The sequence below is a fragment of the Elephas maximus genome, chromosome 17 (assembly GCF_024166365.1).
Source record: "Elephas maximus indicus isolate mEleMax1 chromosome 17, mEleMax1 primary haplotype, whole genome shotgun sequence".
Lineage (NCBI taxonomy): Eukaryota > Metazoa > Chordata > Mammalia > Proboscidea > Elephantidae > Elephas > Elephas maximus.
In genome coordinates, this window is record NC_064835.1 from 33,975,307 (window position 1) to 33,997,264 (window position 21,958).

Below are 21,958 nucleotides of genomic sequence, written 5' to 3' on the forward strand. Positions count from 1 at the left end.
GAAGAGGAAGTGAGCTGATGTACAGGAAGCACTCAGCACAGTATCCGGTACACAGGAAGTGCTCATGCACGTTAGCTGTGTTACCACACAGAGTCCCTGGGGGACACTAACTGTTAACCATTCAGCTACTAATCAAAAGGCCGGCAGTTTGAATCCACCCAGAGGTGCCTCAGAAGAAATGCCTGGCGATCTACTTCCTAAAGGTCACAGCCATTGAAATACACACAGTTCTACTCTGACACACATGGGGTTGCCATGAATCAGAGTCGGCTCTATGGCAACTGTTTTCTTTTTGTTTTGGGGGGGTTTGTTTGTTTTTTATGTTAACACACACAGGTACTCACAAGAAACAACACATAACTTCCTCTGAGGATTACAGCACCTCCAACTTACATAAGTCGTGAGGATCGAAGGGCCGAGGTGGATCTGGTTCCCAGTCATCCAGGTCCGTGTCTTCACCATCTTCCTCCTCATCTTCTTCAGTATCCTCATCCTCATCCTCTTCCTCTTCCTCTTTTGCCTCCAATCTCCCAATGGGATTCTGTAGAGTTGCTAAAGGATCTGAACCATCCACACTCTCAATTGAAGGTAACACCTGGTTATGTACTGGTAATGAGGCCTGGACGAGAGGTTTAAGGCATAAAGTTAGCAGACATACCTTTTATTTAGCTGGTACACACACACACAGAACCAGGGTTTGGTGGACTATGTTCTTCACACTAGCTCTTTTCAAGGAAACCCTGATGCTGTAGTGGTTAAGTGCTATGGCTGCTAACCAAAAGGTCAGCAGTCCGAATCTACTAGGCACTCCTTGGAAACTCTATGGGGCTATTCTACTCTGTCCCATAGGGTCACTCTGAGTCGGAACCAACTCGATAGTAACAGGTAGCTGTTTTCAAAGCCCTGGAAAAATGATTTCCATTTACAGGATGTCATGAGGAGTCTGACTCCATTTTTTGATATTTGACTGCTGACAGCTTTTACACCTCAGCCCTCCCTCTTCCTCTTGTGCCCTACATTAGAACGTACACAGAAAGCCTAGGTTCTCCTCCTTTGGCACCAGCTAAGCCCCGGCCTGCACGCAGGACTTTGACCCCGGCCCCACTCCTGACCACAATAAAGCTCTGAGCCTGTCTCCTTTCCTGGTTCTCTCAGGCCCTTTGAGAGAGCTCTGCCCTGCTCTCCCAGAGACCTCACCTATGTGAGTAACAAACCTCCTGGACCCTTGTGTGTGTGTGTATGTGTGTGTGTGTGTGTGTGTGTGCGTGTGCATGCACTTGTGTGAATGCAAGTGCGTGCGTGCATGTATCTGTACGCCCATGTGTGAATGTGAGCTTGTGCATGCATGTGTGAGCACGTGCGTGAGTGTGTGTGCACACACACACCGTCGGCAGTCTCCCCTGCTTTTGCAGCGTGGCCACAATCAGGCGGCCACCACAGAGGGTATGGAATGCCTTGCCCGTCTCCAACCACTGCAGTTAAAACTACACATCTGGTGCAACCTGTGGTTGGTTAATTAACTGGTTAGCGACTCTGCTTTTAAACACCCCAGAGAAGCTGAGGTTTCTATGCAAAAATGAGAGATTCTTATTTGCTTAATCATGCTGAAGTCAGTCTTTTGCAAATAAGGCAAGGTTTGGGTCACGAATTAGGTGAATGCTACTTCACCAAGCCCATGGACAGAAAATAAATGGTACCTTAAAAAACTCTCTCACCACCAAAATAAGTGTTAGAAGGTGATACACTACCCCAGACGTTTAATCCAGTCTTATTTCTACTGCCTAATTAGAGCCGTAAGCCATACTCAGGCCATGTCCCCTGCCTATTCAATAAATCATCAAGTTAAAACAAAAAAAAAGCCTCCTTCCTCCTTCTGTATCTTCCCACAGGTTGTTTTCCTCATCTAGAATGTTCTTCCCTCACCAGTCTCCCAGACGCCATCATGTCCCAGCTTCTTTAAGAACCATCTCAGATCACTCCAGCCCTCCCTGACACTCCTCTGATCCTACCTCCTATTACACACAAAGTCACAGGGTTCCTCAGCTTCTGCCTAAACACTTCATGACCAGGAATTCATTTCTGCACAGAGCAGCGTCAATCGTTTTGGAATAGCGCTATGACAGTTTCTGTCAAGTCAAAACCTCCCTTTACAATTTCCCACGCATTGACTGGGATCTGGGACTTTCCCCTGGAGTATGGAGAACAACCTAACCCTTCTTTCCACATGACAGTCCTTCACATATCTAAAGACCAAAAACTCATTCCATTTTTCTCACATGGCCATGTTTCCAGATCACCCATCGTCTTGTTATCTTCACCTGTTCCTCAGTGGATTGCATGTCACCATGAATAGAGCATCAGATTGCATTAGCCATTGTTCTACTGCTGACCCATACTGAAGTTGCAGACAACTAAATCCCTGGGTAGTTTTTTCCCTTCACAAAGTACTTCTTGTTGTGTGCCGTCAGTTCTGACTCATAGCGACCCCATATGACAGACTGGAACAACCCCATGGGTTTCCTAGGCTGTAATCTTTACGGAGCCACTGGTGGGGTCAAACTACCAACCTTTCAGTTAGCAGCTCAGTGCTTAACCATTGTGCTACCAGGGCTCCTCCATAAAGTGCTACTAAACCATTTTTTCCCTGTCAGTACTTAAATAGTTGATTTTTACTTAAATGTGGAATTCTGCATTCATCCCTAGTAAATTTCATTTTATTACTTCTTTTTCAGTTCTTGAGTCTAACATCTCATGTATCAGCTACCCCTCATAACCTTGTATCTATTATAGCCAAAATCCCATCTACTGTGGCAAGGACTACTAATTTTCACGTGCATCCACCTTGTCTCTCTACACCGCAGGGAAGCAGTCTGTGGGCTTTGGAGTCAAAGAGATTTGAGTTAAAATTCTGGCACCTCTAGCGAGTTACTAAGTTTCTCTGAATCTCAGTCTCTTGATCAGTAAAATGGGTACAATGATGCATGTATCACAGGTTTTCCTAAGAATTAAATGAAACAATGTGTGTATAAGGCAAGTAGTAGAGTGGTACTTACTAAGTTTTAATATTAATAATAATAGATGATGATGATGATGGCGATTAATTCTTTGAGGGCCAAGATGACAATTACATACTTCCTCAGTAGCCCTACAAGACTGCCAAGCATATAGTAGGTATCCAATGAAGATTAGTTTGTTGAAACATCTAGTCCTTTGGGCAATGACATCAATGCCTTAGACATCTAAAGGAACTCTTTGCTCCTAGTCACGGAGACAGCCCTTTTCAACTGCTCATGCAAACACAAAAACTTCTTAACTTCTATAGAGAACCAGTATTGAGCAACCAGTGTATTCACAGAGCCTGACACAGAACCACCTGCTGTGGAAGTTAAATACCACTGCCCAACGATTAAAACACGCAGACTCCAGAAAGCAGGTCAATTCAGTTACTTCAGATAATACACACGTGTTGTATCACTCACTCACTTAACCCAGGGGCCAGACCTTCCCAGGGTACTCCATCTCTGTAACTCAAGGCCGCTTAGAACCTTCTATATGAGAGAGCAAAATTCTGGGAGATGCTTTGGCTTCAATAAAAACAGAATAAAATACCCACTGAGGGCGAGGACTCAACAAGAAGAGCAGGGAACTTCGGGCAACACACCTAATTTGCCACCTCCCTGCCACATTCTCACAGATCCTGCAAGGAAGCCATGCCAACCCCACTCACAAGCTCAGCACAATCGACAATATCGCTCTTCATTCTCAAGCCACTTAAATTTTACACCAGCATTAGTGATGACTGTTATCATACACTGAACAAACCAAAGCATATAGTCACCTCAACCCCTCCTCAGTTCTTTATCTCTTTGCTGGGCCAATCTGTGAAAGAATGAGCTCAGCATTTTAGAGTTACTCTTGTGAAGCCATAACGTATTTCTTTTTCCCAACAGATGCTGCTAGAAAGACTGGCTAGGCAAGGTGACTGCTGGCTTCTGGTCATGCTGAGAAAGCTGACGTTAAAATAGCACCAGCAACCTTCTCCTCCCCGATGCTGAAACACTCCTAAAAGACTGTGGCTAAGAAAAGGAAGCTTGAGCACTTCAGCATTACCCTGAAGGACTGATGCTAAATCAGAAGTTGAGTATATACTAGAATCATGAAATGTTGAAAACGAATGAAGATGGTCAAGGATACTCATTTCTAGGTAAAAATTATATATCTCTAGATAGTATAGATGTGCTAACTGCACTAAGAAATGGGCAAGTGGGCAAATCCCACCTTTATTGCTAACTGTGTGGTAAGGGTCAGCATGAATCCAATCCCCACCTGGAAATGGATCCAGGCTTCACCTTCCCACATCTCCATTATCCTCACTGCCAGCCACCCAGATAGCACTTTCTCTCTCTGACCCTAACCACCCAGAGTTAGGTCAGACCTACAAGTCAAGAAGACTCTGTCCTTTTAGAGCAATGCTCACACAGCCTTTCTCTGTCACCCAAACTGTGTCTTCACAAGTTAGAAGGACGCTGTCCTTCAGATTGCCAAACAGACATGCCAGCCTCTGCTGGCTCACTGCCCATTGTGGGTTTGTCTATTCTCTAGAATGACTCACAAAATACATGGAGACTACCTATACTTACAGTTACCAATTTATTAGAGCCAGAAAGGACACAAATGAAGAGACACATCAGGCAAGGTTCGACAGGGGTCCCAGCACAGGGCCTCCACCATCTCCAGGGATGTACCACCCTCTCCTGCACACAGATGTTCTCGCCAATCCAGGAAGGCCCTCAGACGTCCATGTTCAGGGCTTTTACTGGCTTTTGCATAGTCATGATTTGGGCCTCACTGCATATGCATCATTGATTGTATCGTGCCCTTCTCCCTTCTGAGGTTAGTTGCCAGGTGATCTGTGCAGCCCCACTTATTTGCATACACCCTGAAGTTTTGTCTTGAGTTTTTACATAATTTAAAAAAAAAAAACAAACCCATTGCCATCGAGTCAATTCTGACTCATAGTGACCCTACAGGACAGAGTAGAACTGCCCCATGGGATTTCCAAGGAGTGCCTGGTGGATTTCAACCGCCAACCTTTTGATTAGCAGCCGTAGCACTAAACCACTATGCCACCAGGGTTTCCTTTATATAATGAGGGCACCTCAATTGCTGGGGAATTCCAAGGGTTATTTTCAGGAACCAGGATCAAAGGCCAAATCAAGTTCTTTCTCTCACAACAGACTTTAACACGTATAGGGTCTCTATGAGTCGGAATCAACTTGACAACAATTGGTTTGGTTTTTTTGGTTAACGTATGCTTTAGGCTGAGCCCTGGTGGCACTGTGGTTCAGAGCTCAGCTGCTAACAAAAAGGTCAGCAGTTCAAATCCACTAGCCACTCCTTGGAAATCCTGTGGGGCAGTTCTACTCTGTCTTATCGTATCCTATCCTATAGGGTCGCTATGAGTCAGAATGGACTAGACAGCAATGCATTGGGTTTTATGCCTTAGTAGGCCTGGTGGTGCCGTGGTTAAAGTGCTCAGCTGCTAACCAAAAGGTCGGTGGTTCAAACCTACCAGCCACTCTGTGGGAGAAAGATGTGGCAGTCAGCTTCCATAAAGATTTACAGGCTTGAAAACCCTGTGGCTCAGTTCTACTCTGTCCCATAGGGTCTGACTATGAGTCGAAATCAACTCCATGGCAATGGATTTGGTTTAGGTATGTCTTAAAAATTTGTTTAATGAATAATTCATTCAAAATTCATCTGACGTTTACTGAATGTTACCCATATACTTAAATTCCTTTGAGGTTACACAGCTCCTAAACTGCAGAGATGAAACACAAATTCTGACTATGCCCTGCTTTTTCCACTTCATCACTAGCTGCCCCTAAGGAACCGGGTCTATTCAAGGAGGGTGGCAGAAGAGGGAAACATCACGTACACCATGAATACCAGAACCAGACAACCACATACATGCTCCTGAGGTAACAGCCAGGCACACAACAACAACAACCAAGCCAGTAAGCAACGTGTGCCAGTTTTACCTAGAGGAACGAAGGAATAAGGCATAAAAATGTTTTAAACCTATGCATTTTGTCATAGACAATAAAATGCAGGAAAAAAAGAAAATGTCTGTGAAACTTTATGGTATATTTTTTCCAATACCACCCTAATTATTCTGGAACTGTAATAATGAATTTCAGGACAATTTATCGGAGAAATGAAATACGAAACAAGACTGGACAGCAGCAATCACGACAGACTGCCTCTTGATTCCTGCTGAGACCAATTATCAGTGCAGCATATTTTCTTCTCAGCGTGTGGGGAGTGACACATGTTCACTTTCAGAGACAAAGAGAAGACTGTACTTCCATGTTTGGAGAGGACCGATGTCATCCCCAAGGACAAGCGAGTGCGTATATGAAAAATACATGTATCAAAAAAGGCTTCAAACAGATTTGGCCACCACTGAAAACAACTGAAAATAGGAACGTTTTTGCTAAAAAAAAAAAAAAAGGCAACCGTCATCTGTGTTAAATCCCCACTCTAACTTTCTATCCAGAATTTATCCAGGTCACTGAATAAACTGGCAATCATTGAGGTGTTATGGCCAGAAATAAAAACTGTGCTGGTTAGTTTCTTCAACAGGGAGCTACAGTAAAGACAGTAAGCCAACATTACAATGCTGTGTAATGCCACAGTTCACAGAGATATCTAAGTATAATTTTCTTTTTGTACAAAACATGAAACAAGATTGCTTCTGGAGACTGGAGAAAATAAAGGGTGCTCTGAGGTGAAAACAGCAACAAAACTTTTAGTTAAAACTATGCCTTAACATTAAAACAACAAAATGCCATTTTGCCTATCAGACTGACAAAAATTAAAAAGAATGTAAATACCCAGTGTGATAACCAAACAAAAAAACAAACTCATTGCCATCGAGTCGATTCCACCTCACAGGGACCCTATAGGACAGAATAGAACTGCCCCATGAGGTTTCCAAGGAATGGCTGGTGGATTCAAACTGCTGGCCTTTTGGTTAACAGCTGAACACTTAACCATTGCCCCACCAGGGCTCCAAAGTGACAACGGTGTGTGAAAACGGGTATTCTTATATATTGTTGGTGGGAATATAATGTTTTTCAGCGTCTAAAAAGAAATTAAGAAAGTGTTATCAAAATAATTTTCTCATTTATAATGACAAATGTCAAACATATATAAAAGTAGAGTGAACAGTATAATAAACCTCAGGTACCAGTTTTTTTACCAGTCACTCAGCTTCAACAACAACTGTCAATACATGGCCATTCATACTTTATCTACTCTACCTCTATTCTTCCCCCACACTAAAGCACTGTGAAGTAAAACCTAGACACTATACATTTTCATCTGTAAATAGTTTGTATACATCTCTAAAATTATTTATTTTGTTGTTGTTCTTGGAAATAAACACAGCAAAACACACCAATTCAATAGTTTCTACATGTATAATTCAGTGACATTGATTACAGTGTTTGAGTTGTGCAACCATTCTTACCCTCCTTTTCTGAGTTGTTCCTCCCCCATTAATATAAACTCACTCCCCCTAAGGTTCCTATCTAATTTTTCCAATTGCTGTTGTCAATTTGATCCCATATAGATAGTTCTTAAAAGAGCATAATTCTACATCGAGAAAAAGAACATTGAAGAGGAAATCACCAAATCAATACCACTCACAGTAGCTCCAAGAAGATAAAATACTTAGGAATAAATCTAACCAGAGAGGTAAAAGACCTATACAAAGAAAACTACAAGGTACTACTGCAAGAAACCAAAAGGGACCTACGTAAGTGGAAAAACATACCTTGCTCATGGATAGGAAGACTTAACATTGTTAAAATGTCTATTCTACCAAAAGCTATCTGTATATACAATCCAATTCCAATCCAAATACCAATGACATTTTTTAACGAGATGGAGAAATAAATCACCAACTTCATATGGAAAGGAAAGAAGCCCCAGATAAGTAAAGCATTACTGAAAAAGAAGAACAAAGTGGGAGGCCTCACTCTACCTGATTTTAGAACCTATTATACCACCACAGTAGTCAAAACAGCCTGGTACTAGTACAACAACAGACACATAGACCAATGAAACAGAATTGAGAATCCAGATATAAATCCATCCATATATGAGCGGCTGATATTTGATAAAGGCCCCAAAACAAAAAACCAAACCAAACCCAGTGCCGTCGAGTCAATTCTGACTCATAGCGACCCTATAGGACAGAGTAGAACTGCCCCATAGAGTTTCCAAGGAGTGCCTGACAGGTTTGAACTGCTGACCCTTTGGTTAGCAGCCGTAGCACTTAACCACTACGCAACCAGGGTTTCCGACAAAGGCCCAGTGTCAGTTAATTGGAGAAAAGATAGTTTTTTTAACAAATGGTGCTGATATAACTGGCTATCCATCTGCAAAAAAATGAAACAAGACCCATACCTCATGCCATGCACAAAAACTAACTCCGAATGGATCAAAGACCTAAACATAAAGTCTAAAACGATAAAGATCATGGAAGAAAAAATAGGGACAACGTTAGGAGCCCTAATACATGGCATAAACAGAATACAAACCATTACTAGAAAGGCTGAAGAGAAACCAGATAACTGGGAGCTCCTAAAAATCAAACACCTATGCTCATCTAAAGACTTCACCAAAAGAGTAAAAAGACCACCTACAGACTGGGAAAAAATTTTCAGCTGCGACATCTCCGACCAGCGCCTGATCTCTAAAATCTACATGATTCTGCTAAAAGTCAACCACAAAAAGAAAAACAACCCAATTAAAAAATGGGCAAATGATATGAACAGGCACTTCACTAAAGAAGACATTCAGACAGCTAACAGATACATGAGGAAATGCTCTCGATCATTAGCCATTAGAGAAATGCAAATCAAAACTACAATGAGATTTCATCTCACTCCAACAAGGCTGGCATTAATCCAAAAAACACAAAATAACAAATGTTGGAGAGACTGTGGAGAGACTGGAATACTTATACACTGCTGGTGGGAATGTAAAATGGTACAACCATTTTGGAAATCAATTTGGCATTTCCTTAAAAAGCTAGAAACAGAACTACCACATGACCCAGCAATCCCACTCCTCGGAATATATCCTAGAGAAATAAGAGCCTTTACACGAACAGATATATATACATCCATGTTTATTGCAGCACTGTTTACAATAGAAAAAACATGGAAGCAACCAAGGTGCCCATCAACGGGTGAATGGATAAATAAATTATGGTATATTCACACAAAGGAATACTATGCATTGAAAAAGAACAGTGAGGAATCTGTGAAACATTTCATAACATGGAGGAACCTGGAAGGCATTATGCTGAGTGAAATTAGTGAGTTGCAAGAGGGCAAATATTGTATAAGACCACTATTATAAGAACTTGAGAAATAGTTTAAACTGAGAAGAACACATTCTTTTGTGGTTACAGGAGTGGGGAGGGAGGGAGGGTGGCAGAGGGGTATTTACTGATCAGATAGTAGATAAGAACTACTTTAGGTGAAGAGAAGGACAACACTCAATACAGGGGAGGTCAGCACAACTGGACTAAATCAAAAGCAAAGAAGTTTCCTGAATAAACTGAATGCTTCGAAGGTCAGCGTAGCAGGGGCAGGGGTTTGGGGACCATGGTTTCAGGGGACATCTAAGTCAATTGGCATAATAAAATCTATTAAGAAAACATTCTGCCTCCCACTTTGAAGAGTGGTGTCTGGGGTCTTAAACACTAGCAAGTGGCCACCTAAGATGCATCAACGAGTCTCAACCCACCTGGATCAAAGGAGAATGAAGAACACCAAGGGCACAAGGTAATTACGAGCCCAAGAGGCAGAAAGGGCCACATGAACCAGAGTCTACATCATCCTGAGACCAGAAGAACTAGATGGTGACCAGCCACAACTGATGACTGCCCTGGCAGGGAACACAACAGAGAACCCCTGAGGGAGCAGGAGAAGAGTGGGATGCAGGCCCCAAATTCTTATAAAAAGACCAGACTTAACGGTCTGACTGAGACTACAAGGTCCCCAGTGGTCATGGCCCCCAGACCTTCTGTTGGCCCAGGACAGGAACCATTCCCGAAGCCAACTTGTCAGACATGGATTGGACTGGACAGTGGGTTGGAGAGCGATGCAGGTGAGGAGGGAGCTTCTTGGATCAGGTGGACACTTGAGACTATGTTGGCATCTCCTGCCTGGAGGGCAGATGGGAGGGTAGAGGAGGTTAGAAGCTGGCAAAATGGAGTGGAGGGAGGGAGCAGACTGTCTCATTGGGGGAAGAGTAATTGGGAGTATGTAGCAAGGTGTATATAAGTTTTTATGTGAGAGACTGACTTGATTTATAAACTTTCACTTAAAGCACAGTAAAAATTATTTTTTAAAAAAAGGATAATGCTCAAGGCAGAACTTTTTTTACTAGTCAGCCTAAACTATTGTTTGGTTTTAAGACTTCAGGGGATATTTTTGGCTTAAGGTTTAAAGATTATCAGGATTCTTATAGTTTGCATATTATCATAAGGAGCTCTAGTGGCAGAGTCATTAAAGTGCTCAACTGCTAACTGAAAGGTCCCACCAGCTGCTCCACAGAAGAAAGATGTAGTAGTCTGCTTCTGTAAAGATTACAGCCTTGGAAACCCTGTGGGGCAGTTCTCTGTCCAATAGGGACGCTATGAATCGGAATCAGCTCGACAGCAAAGGGTTTGGTTTTTTTTGTTTTTTTTTTTGGTTGTTGTTGTTATATATTACCATATCTAAAATATTAACAATTCCTTAATATCATCAAATATCCAGTTAATGTTATAATTTACCCAATTGTCTCATAAAACGTTTTACAGTTGGTTTAATCAAATCACAATTCAGACTAAGTCCAGATATTACAACTGACTGGTAAGTCTCCGAAGTATCCTTTAATCTGTAAGTTTTTGTTTTCCCTTGCAATTTATTTATGGAATAAAGAAATCAGGTCATTTGTCCTAGAGAGTGTCCCACACATTGGTTCTTGCTGATTGTATCCCCCTGTGTATTTTACTTGTTTCATTTCATTTTGCCCAGTGGCTTTCCAAAAAAACTGGTAGTTGGATCCACAGACTTGATCAGATTAGGGTTCACTTTGGGGAACAAATACTTGACATGTGGTATAATGCAATAGGAAGTACCACCACCAGGAGGAACATAATGAATGGGAGAAATTTTTCAGTGTACATAGAAAATCCCAGAGATTCCACAAGAAAGTGCATAGAAGAATTCAGCAAGGTGGCAGGGTACAAGATCAACACACAAAAATCAGCTGAGTTCCTTTACACCAACATGGAGGACTCTGAAAAGGAAATCATGAAAACAATACCATTGACAATAGCCTCCAGGATGGTAAAATACCTGGGAGTAAACATAATCAGGGATGTAAAAGACCTGTACAATGAAAACTATAAAACCCTCCTGCAAGAAACTAAGATACTACGGAAACAGTGCTCATGGGCTAGAAGACTTAACATTGCGAAAATGTCAATACTACCAAAAGCAATTTATAGACATAATGCAATCCCAATCCAAATTTCAACAACGTTCTTTACTGAAATGGAAAAATTAAATACCAACTCTATAGGGAAAGGAAGGAGACCTCAAATAGCCAAAGCAATATTGAAGAAGAACAAAGTAGGAGGCCTCACACTTCCCAATCTCAAAGCATACTGTAGGGCAATACTAATCAAAATGGTCTTGTACCAGTTCAATGACAGACACACAGACCAATGGACTAGAATTGAGAAATAAATCCACCCATCTATGGGCAACTGATTTTCGACAAGTGATAAAAGTCCATTCAATGGGAAAGAAATAGTCTCTTTGACAAACGGTGTTGGCAAAACCAGATATTTTCAGAAAAATAAAACAGGAAACATGCCTCACATCATACACAAAAACTAACTCAAAATGAACCAAAGACCTAAATGTTAAAGCTAAAACTATAAGGTTCCTGGAAGATAACTGTTATGCATTGAATTATGTCCCCCCAAAATACATGTTGTAAACCCTAACCTCTATGCCTTTGGTTATAATCCCATTTGGGAATTGGTTGTCTTTGTTATGTCAATGAGACAGGATTAGTATAGGGTGTGTCTTGAGTCAATCTCTTTTGAAATATAAAAAAGTGTATGCTCTACATCTCAATGTTATGAGTAGTGCCCAGGGTCTTAAAAGCTTGCAAGCAGCCATATAAGATACAACCACTGGTCTCAACTCATCTGCAACAAAAGAGAAAGACGGAAACCAAAGACTCAGAGAAGAAACTAGTCTACAGGACTAATCGTCTGCAGGAAACACGGCCTCATCTACCCTGGGACCAGAAGAACTAGATCATGCCTGGCTACCATTACCAACCTTTCTGATCCTGATAAAATGAGAGCAGTATGTAGAAAAAAAAAAGATAACTCAAATTCTTAAAAAGCCCAGACTTACTGGATAGGTTGCAACTATAGGACTGTCTAAGACTATCGTCCTGAGATGTTCTTTAAACCTTAAACCAAAATTATCTCCAAGGTCACCTTTTAGCTACCTAACAAATTGGCTCACAAAATAAAAAAATATCACCCATGAGAAATGAGATCCTTTAAAAAATCACCTATATAAGGCCAAATGGTCAAAAATTACTCTAAAGCAAAGATGAGAATGTAGGGAGGCAGAGAAAATAAAGGACTGGAAATGGTACAACCAGAATGAATGAGAATGATGACACATTATGGGAAATGTAACCAATACCACTGAATAATTAGTGTAGAAATTATTAAATGGGAACCTAATTTGCTGTGTAAACTTTCACCTTAAACACAATAAAATCTTGGTGGTTTGCCACTTATGTCACTGTCAAATTTTATGTCACTCTCAGGAGTTTATTGATATAAAACAAAGTGCATTTATTCAAATGCAGTTAGTCCGGCTTTAAAAGGAACAAGAACCTATTAAAATAAACCTTTAAGTAAAGAAAAATTTTAAACATTTTTTAAAAACCACAATAAAATGATATTTAAAAAAATTTTTTTTTTTATTCAGGAACCATATATCTGACAAGGGTCTAATATCCCAAGTATATATAAAACTCCAACAACCTAAAGACAAATAACTCAGTCAAAAATGGGCAAAGGGCTTGAATTGACATTTCATCAAAGAGGGCATACAAATGGCCAACAAACACATGAAAAGATTCTCAATGTATTTAACCATCAGAGAGATGCAAATTTAAATCATAATGAGATACCATTTCACTCCCCCTTAGGATGGCTAAGATAAAAAAACAGAAAATAATAAACGTTGGCGAGGATGTGGGAAAACTGGAACCCTTATCTATTGCTGGTGGGAAAGCAAAATGGTACAGCAGTTGTAGGAAACAGTATGGTGGTTCCTCAAAAAATTAAAAATAAAACTACCATATGATCTAGCAATCCCAACCCAAATCACCACCACCGAGTCAATTCTGACTAACAGTGACCCTATAGGACAGAGTAGAAGTGCCCAATGGGGTTTCCAAGGCTATAATCTTTATGGAAACAGACTGCCACATCTTTCTCCCACAGAGCAGCTGGAGGGTTTGAACCACCGACCTTTTGGTTAGCAGCCAAGCGCCTAACCACTGCACCACCAGGGACTTAAAAGTAGGAGGGCAAATACACATATGTGCATCAATGTTCATTGCATCATTATTCACAAAGCCAAAAGGTGGAAACAACCTAAATGTCCATCAACGGATGAATGGGTATACAGAATGTGGTACATACATACAATGGAATACTACTCAGCCAGTAAGAGAAGCGAAGTGCTGATACATGCTACAACAAGGGTGAATGCTGAAAACATGCTGAGTGGAATAAGTCAATCACAGAAGGGCAAATACTGTATGATCTCACGTATAGAAATGACAAGAATAGGCAAATGTATAGAGACTGAAAGTTATTAGTGGTTACCAGGGGCAGGAGGGAGGGAAGAAGGGAGTTGTCATTTGGAAGCAGTAAGTTTCAATTTATGATAATGAGAAGCTTGGCACTGATTAATCTAAGGGTTGTACAATATGATTAACGCAACTGATATCAATAATTGCACACCTGAAAAATGCTGAATTGGCAAATGTTGTTTTATACATAGTTTTCAAAAAAAAAAAAAAGAACCAAGAAGAACAGCCGCTGAGGCCGTTTATGTAGATGCTCATGAGATTTGTTTTCTTGGTTTGAAGGTTTAGCGTCATGGTTTCATGGGACATTCCAGTCAACTGGCCTAATATCATTTTCAGTGTTTCTGTTCTACCTCCTAGTTTGCTGAGGAGTTCCCGGAGTCTTAAACACTTGCAAGCAGCCATCCAAGGCACAAGCAATTGATCTGTTTCATCTGAACAACATAGGAAGAAGGAGAGTCAGGAATAGGAGGAGGATATGTGTGGCTAATTGCCTCCCTGAACAACTGTCTCCTTTGCCATGAGACCAAAAGAACTGGATGGTGTCTAGCTACCATTACTGAGCATTCTGATCAAAGAGTCTACAAGTATGTGTTGCTTAACCTCTGTTCAGGCAACATCTAACCGCATATACGTCTGTGGTCTCCTAAAGTTATCTCGATTGGAGAACAGGATGTAGTGGATGTACTTTGCCAAGCAGGGAGATTCGATCTGTCTCTCACTAACTCTCCAGGTCGGGGGTCTACCCAGCCCTGGGGCAGCAGGGGGAAGGGGTCCTGATGCTCATCCGTGGCTGCCTGTCCCACCATGCTCGCCTCAAGCAAGGAAAACAGACACTGCTGGAGCTGCCAAGGGGGATGCCCTGTGGAGGCCGCTGCCCCCCTCAGCCCAGGTGCTGTGTGTGTGACGTCCAGGCCCACAGCTCCTCCCACAGTGGCGGCCACTGAGCAGTCCAGGCTGGGGTAGGTGGGGCTGGAAGAGAGTAAAGCCCATTAGGGGAGATGGGAAAGGCAGGCTCGACCGGTGACTGTCCTGCATGCCTCTCTCCTGTTTATGATGTTCACACAACACACGAATCACATGACGTCCTATTTCACAGAACATATTGTGGACATTAAGTGACTCATACGTGTATATGAGAATCCTGATCAAAAAAGGGTAAAATATGGAACAGAATTTCAAAATTTCACGGAATCCAGGCTTTCTGGAACCACTGAGGCTGGATGACCCCCAAAACTACTGCCCTGAGATAATCTTTAAACCTTAAACACTAACCTGAAACTATTCCCTGAAGCCATCTTTAAACCAAACAATAGTATAGCTTAATTAGTAAAGAATGTCTGTTCTGAGCATTATTCTCTTTTAAAGAATTATTTCTATGTGATCAAATTGACAACAGCAACTCAAAAGATTAGACGAAAAGCTTAGGGTCAATGATTTACATCAACAATGGTAGAGTAATTTGGAAAAAGAGGGTGAGAATGGTCACACAACTTGAAGAATGTAATCAATGTCACTGAACTGTACATGTGGAAATTGCTGAATTGGTGTATGTTTTGCTGCATATAATTTCACCAAGAAAATAATTTTTTAAAAAAAGTATGTCCAGAGGGTTAAATGTTATCCTGATCCATCCATTATAAAGTTCCTCAACAGCTTTTCCTATTGGTTTCAGGTTGATGATAACCATTGCATAGATCCATAATTTCACTAAGATACGCAAAATGGTGATATTCTAAACCTATCATTCCATCTATTTATCAGCCGTAATACGTCTACAACAGAGAAATTTCCTTTATCAAGTATTTGGTCACCCGAGGACATTCAGGGAGAAAGACTAGAAACATGCTTGATTCCTTCCTTTTACTTGCCAGTTCTCAGAAGAATAGTGGTCCTCTAGCATCCTCAAAAAGCAGCCAATGAGTTACATTTTTTACTATAACCATGAACTTGTAGACTTTAAATACATTTCATGTATTTCAATCTGTTAGAGCTATTATCCTTTTTATGGCTCAAATTGTCCCATTCTGGCCCCTTCAAGTTAGATACTGAGTTCTTTCCATAGGAACCCAGAACAGAAGTTTTAATAGCTTCCTTGCATTCTGGTAAGAAAAGATGTTTCAGGATCATCTTGTACATTTCCTGCTGCAGAGCCTGGATCATCCATTTCTCCAAGTCGTCCTGATTCCTTTGATCAGAAATTAGTATTTAGACACCATATCAGAGCATTGGGGATACTCACTGCTACTGGACTGATCATGGTGTTTAAAGTTTCTCAGCAGCCAAGACTAGAAAACAGGGATTTTTTTTTAAAGAGAAAATTTATCATGAGTTCATACTGATAGTCCAATTCAAATTTAGGATTCTGGGTTTTTATTTAACTCCTTTGATTTTTATATTTTGTTGTTGTTGTTTTGTTTGTTTTCACTTTTACACACAAAAAAAGTCTTGGTTCTTAATAATTTAAAATGTAAACACTTTTTCTCCCCACCATTTCTCTTTTGGGAATTTACTGTAAGAAGGGAGGACAGTCTACTGCAGCCCCTGCATGCCACCTGGTCAGAAGTCTTGGGCCTGGAACATTCCCTGATGACAAAGGCTGGGGACTGAGTCTTCCACTGAGTCTTCCTCCCACCCCCTGCCCCCAGCTTCATCCCTTTATCACGGAGCCTCCCTCCCTGTTCTGGGTATACAGTTAACTTTTCTCACTCTGCTCATCTGTGAGTGCCCTATGGCACCTGACCAACCCTACTCCCATATCTGTTCCCGGTGGGAAAGGAACAGTCTCTCAGCTTAGCAGGAAAGCTGTGCACGTAGACTACCATCCCTGCGTCGGCTGTGGAGAGTGACCGCTGGCCACGGGGGACCGCATCCACTATTGAAGCTGACCTCACTCTGTCTCTTCTTCACGTGAGGAAAGTGCTGCTCCATCCAATGACCGCATGTAAGTCATGCTTTTGTTGGCACCCAGACTTTGTTTTGAGACTCTGGTACAGCGAGGAAGGTCAACAAAATAACCTGATATGCTATCATGACAGTGTACTTTAGAGTAGCAAAAAAGAGAGAAAGGGCCTACATGTGTAAAAATTGGGAACTGAGAACATAAATATTAGTACAGACATACACTAAAAACACTATACAGTCGATAAAAATGATGATGTAGCTTTTCAGGATGACACTTGCAGAAAAAGAAAAAATATTACCAAGATGAAAACCAGTTTAAAAGCAAAAAATAATAAAATGTACTGACTGAAAATATAATAGGCTTATGAATATATACGCAAAACTTCCAAAGAAAACATTAGCAAGCCAAATCCAGATGTATTTGAAAAGGGCCGAAGAGGGTTTATTCCAAGAATGCAAAGCAGGCTTAATTTTTATATATCAGTTAATGCAATTCATCATATTAACAGAAAAGAGGAGAAAAAATCATATGATAATCTCAACAGACTCCAAAAAAAGCATTTGATAAAAACCAAAATCCATTATTAATAAACATCAATTAATAATGAACACTCTTAGGAAACTAGAAATAAAAGGAACTTCCTTTAAAAAAACTTATACCAAACACCATTCTTAATGGTGAAGTAGTGAAAGCTTTTCCTCTGAGAACGGGAAGAAAGGAAGCCTACAGCACCATTTCTGTTCAATAATGTACCAAAGATCCTAGCCAGGAGACTAAAAAGAAAAAAGGAAAGAGCTACAAAGAAAAAAAACCTCATTAACAGACGACACGACTATTTACTCAGAAAAGCCAAAAGAACCTACAGATAGAGTATTAGAATATATAAAACTGAATGCAAGGACAATACAAAACTATTTCCATATGAAAATAAGTTTAAAATGTTTAAAAATTGTAACATTTTTAATGCCAACAAAAAACATCAAATACTTAGGAATAAATCTATTGAAATATGTACAAGACTTCTACCCCAAAAACTATTTTTTTTTAATTTAACTTTAAATTAAGAGATATATACTACTCTGAGACCAGAAGAGCTAGATGGTACCTGGCTACCACTGCCAACCCTCCTGATTAGGGCCACGGTAGGTGGATCATGATACGATGAGAGAAAAATGTGAAACAGACTCAAATTCTTAGAAATTCCAGACTTACTGGACGAGTTAAGCCTAGAGGACTCCCCAAGACTATCATCCTGAGATATTATTTAAACCCTAAACCAAAGTTATCCCTTGAGGTTACCTTTTACCTAAATAACAGATTGGCTCATAAAATAATGAACATCACGTTGAAGTACTGTGCTCCTTTAAAAAATCACCTATAGAGACCAGTCAATAATTACTTTAAAACAAAGATGAGAATGTAAGAGGGCAGGGAAAGTAGATTAATAGAAATGGAACAACCAGAATGGAAATAATGAGAATGTTCACACATTGTGAAAAATGTAACTAATGTCACTGAACAACCTGTGCAGAAATTGTTGAAGGGGAACCTAAACTGCTGTGTAAACGTTCACCAAAAACACTATAAAATATTATTAAAAAAAAAAAGAAATACAGTAACGTAATTGGGGAAAAAAAGTGCTAACTATAAAGGAAAATACAGAGAAATTGGACAATATTACAATGAACACAGAGCGGGGCGGAGCCAAGATGGCGGAATAGACAAATGCTTCCATTGAGCCCTCTTTACAACGAAGACCCAAAAAAACAAGTGAAACAAGTATATTTGTGACAAGCTGGGAGCCCTGAGCATCAAAGGCAAGCTTAGACAACGAACTGAGGGGCAGGGGGAGGAAGAGGCTGTTCAGAAGTGGAGGGGGTAACCGGACCTGAATCGCGGGAAGCCCTCAGGCACCATTCCCGGAGTGGTGACAGCAGTGGCGGCAGCAGGCTGGTCCTGGCGTTCGGCCGCAGTTTCCTCAGGGAGAAGCAGCCAGCCACACAGCCTACTCACACACCTGGAACCTCAGAAGAACAGCACTCCCAGCAAAAGCTAAGTACTTGCATATATTTTACCGCACCCCCCTCCACCTGCAAACCGGCTTCAGCTGCTGAATCCCTGGGCCTGAGATAGACCCTGGTGAGCACCTAGAGCCATCTGCCTGGCCTTGGGGAAGGAAAAAATTTGCAACTGGGGGAAAAGATAATTTGCTAGTTCCAGTAACCAGGGAGCTCAGAACAGAAGCGGCTCCTGTCCAGGCATAAGCCACCTGTGGACCTTAAGCACCTTTCCCTTCTGCATGGACCTGTGTGGGCCTATTTCGAGAGAATAGGCCCTCGTTGGCAAACTCCAACCATTTCAGCTGTGCGGTGGAGAGGTGAGTGTTTGACGTTTGACATTGCTTTGCCTATTAAACAAGTCCTCACCTACCCACATCATGGACCTAAGGACTGCTAGCCCCACTCAGGTCATCCAGCCACCCGTGGCAGGGGTCCAAAGATAACTGGTAACTCCCAGTCCTTACAAGCAAAAACTTTGGTTGCCCATGTTCCCTCTGCAGAACCCACCCACCAGCAAGCTCTAGGGAACAGATATGCATTTTCCTCAGAGACGCTTGGGGGTCGGTTCTCAGCCCCCTGCCTTGTTCAGAGGGTGACCTCCTGCTGCAATCAGATACCAGTATATATGCCAATCGCCCCTGCCCCTCTAAGACTGTTCGACAGAGTCTGTACCACACACTTGATGATCAGCTACCTGGAAACCTGAGCTAAATTCATACAAGAAAACTGAATGGACTCCTAGACTGGTATACCTGATAACAGCTCTAGCCAGCTGGGGACAGGACGCCAGAGCTCCAAAGGTGAAGATAATCAAGCTAGCTCACTCAAGCAACCCATAGGGGTATACCAAAACAAAACAGAGCAAGCAGCTACGACACAGTAAGCAAGCATAAACTAATACAATAACTTATAGATGGCTCGGAGACAACAGTCAATATCAAGTCACATAAACAAACAGACCATGGTCACCTCAACAGGCTCTCTAAACAAAGAATCCAGGGATCTTCTAGATGAAAGCGCATTCCTGGAATTGCCAGATGCAGAGTACAAAAGTTTAATATACAGAACCCTTCAAAACATCAGGAAGGAAACGCAGCAATACACAGAACAAGCCAAGGAACACACAGATAAAGCAACTGAAGAAATTAGAGAGATTATTCAGGAACGTAATGAAAAGTTTAACAAGCTGGAAAAATCCATAGACAGACAGCAATCAGAAATTCAGGAGATTAACGATAAAATTACAGAATTAGACAACTCAATAGAAAGTCAAAGGAGCAGAATTGAGCAAGTAGAAGATAGAATTTCTAAACTCGAAGATAAATCACTTGGCACTAACATATTTGAAGAAAAATCAGGTAAAAGAATTTTAAAAAATGAAGAAACCTTAAGAATCATGTGGGACTCTATCAAGAGAAATAACCTATGAGTGATTGGAGTACCAGAACAGGGAGGAATAACAGAAAATACAGAGAAAATTATTGAAAATTTGTTGGCAGAAAACTTCCCTGATATTGTGAAAGATGAGAAGATATTTATCCAAGATGCTCATCAAACTCCACATAAGGTAGATCTTAAAAGAAAGTCACCAAGACATAATCAAGCTTTCCAAAACCAGAGATAAAGAGAGAATTATAATAGCAGTGAGGGATAAATGAAAAGTCACCTACAAAGGAGTACCAGTAAGAATAAGCTCGGACTACTCGGCAGAAACCATGCAGGCAAGAAGGCAATGGGATAACATATTTAAAAAATTGAAGGAAAAAAATTGCCTGCCAAGAATCATATATCCAGCAAAACTGTCTCTTAAATATGAAGGCGAAATTTAGACATTTCCAGATAAACACAAGTTGAGGGAATTTGTAAAAACCAAACCAAAACTACAAGAAATATTAAAAGGAGTTCTTTGGTTAGAAAACCAATAATATCAGGTATCAATCCAAGACTAGAACACTGGGCAGAGCAACCAGAAGTCAACCCTGACAGGGAAATCCAAGAAAACAAAGATTAAAAAAAAAAAGCCCAACACAGGGTAACGGTGATGTTATTATATAAAAGAAGACAACATTAAAATAATAAAGAGGGACTAAGAAAAGTAATTATATACCTTCCATATGGACAGGAAGATACGGCGATACAAAGAAATTAAAGTTAGTTTTAAACTTAGAAAAATAGGGATAAATAATAAGGTAACCACAAAGGAGAGAAACTATCCTACTTGTCAAAATAAAATACAAGGGAAAAATACAGACTCAGCAGAAACAAAATCAACAACAAATATGAAGAAAGGACAATATATAAAGAAAAGCTACTCAGCAGATAAAATCAAGTGGGAAAAAGAAACTGTCAACAACACACAAAAAAAGACATCAAAGTGACAGCACTAAATTCATACCTATCCGTAATTACCCTGAATGTCAATGGACTAAACGTACCAATAAAGAGACACGGAGTGGCAGAACGGATTAAAAAACAAGATCCATCTATATGCTGTCTACAAGAGACACACCTTAGACTTAGAGACACAAACAAACTAAAACTCGAAGGATGGAAAAAAATATAAATCCATCCACATATGAGCAGTTGATATCTGACAAAGACCCCAAAGCAGTTAAAAGGGAAAAAGACAGTCTTTTTAACAAATGGTGCTGGCATAACTGGATATCCATCTGCAAAAAAATGAAACAAGACCCATACCTCATGCCATGCACAAAAACTAACTCCAAATGGATCAAAGACCTAAATATAAAATCTAAAACGATAAAGATCATGGAAGAAAAAAGAGGGACAATGTTAGGAGCCCTAATACATGGCATAAACAGTATACAAAACATCATTAAGAATGCAGAAGAAAAACTAGATAACTGGCAGCTCCTAAAAATCAAACACTTATGCTCATCCAAAGACTTCAACAAAAAAGTAAAGAGACTACCTATAGACTGGGAAAAAGTTTTTAGCTATGACATTTCTGATCAGCACTTGATCTCTAAAATCTACATGATACTGC

At 40.7% G+C, this 21,958-nt stretch overlaps 1 protein-coding gene across 2 annotated transcripts in view; it reads right to left on the minus strand.

Annotated features, from left to right (window-relative positions):
* Positions 1–21,958, minus strand: part of PRDM10 (PR/SET domain 10) — a 113,484-nt gene that overhangs the window by 47,667 nt on the left and 43,859 nt on the right. The window contains exon 5 of one of the 2 annotated variants that reach the window (XM_049856638.1): positions 394–619. In XM_049856638.1, coding sequence (XP_049712595.1) covers positions 394–619 — 226 coding nt within the window. Of the gene's footprint in view, positions 1–393; positions 620–21,958 lie in introns of those variants that run through there. The other variant, XM_049856639.1, reaches the window with a different exon arrangement.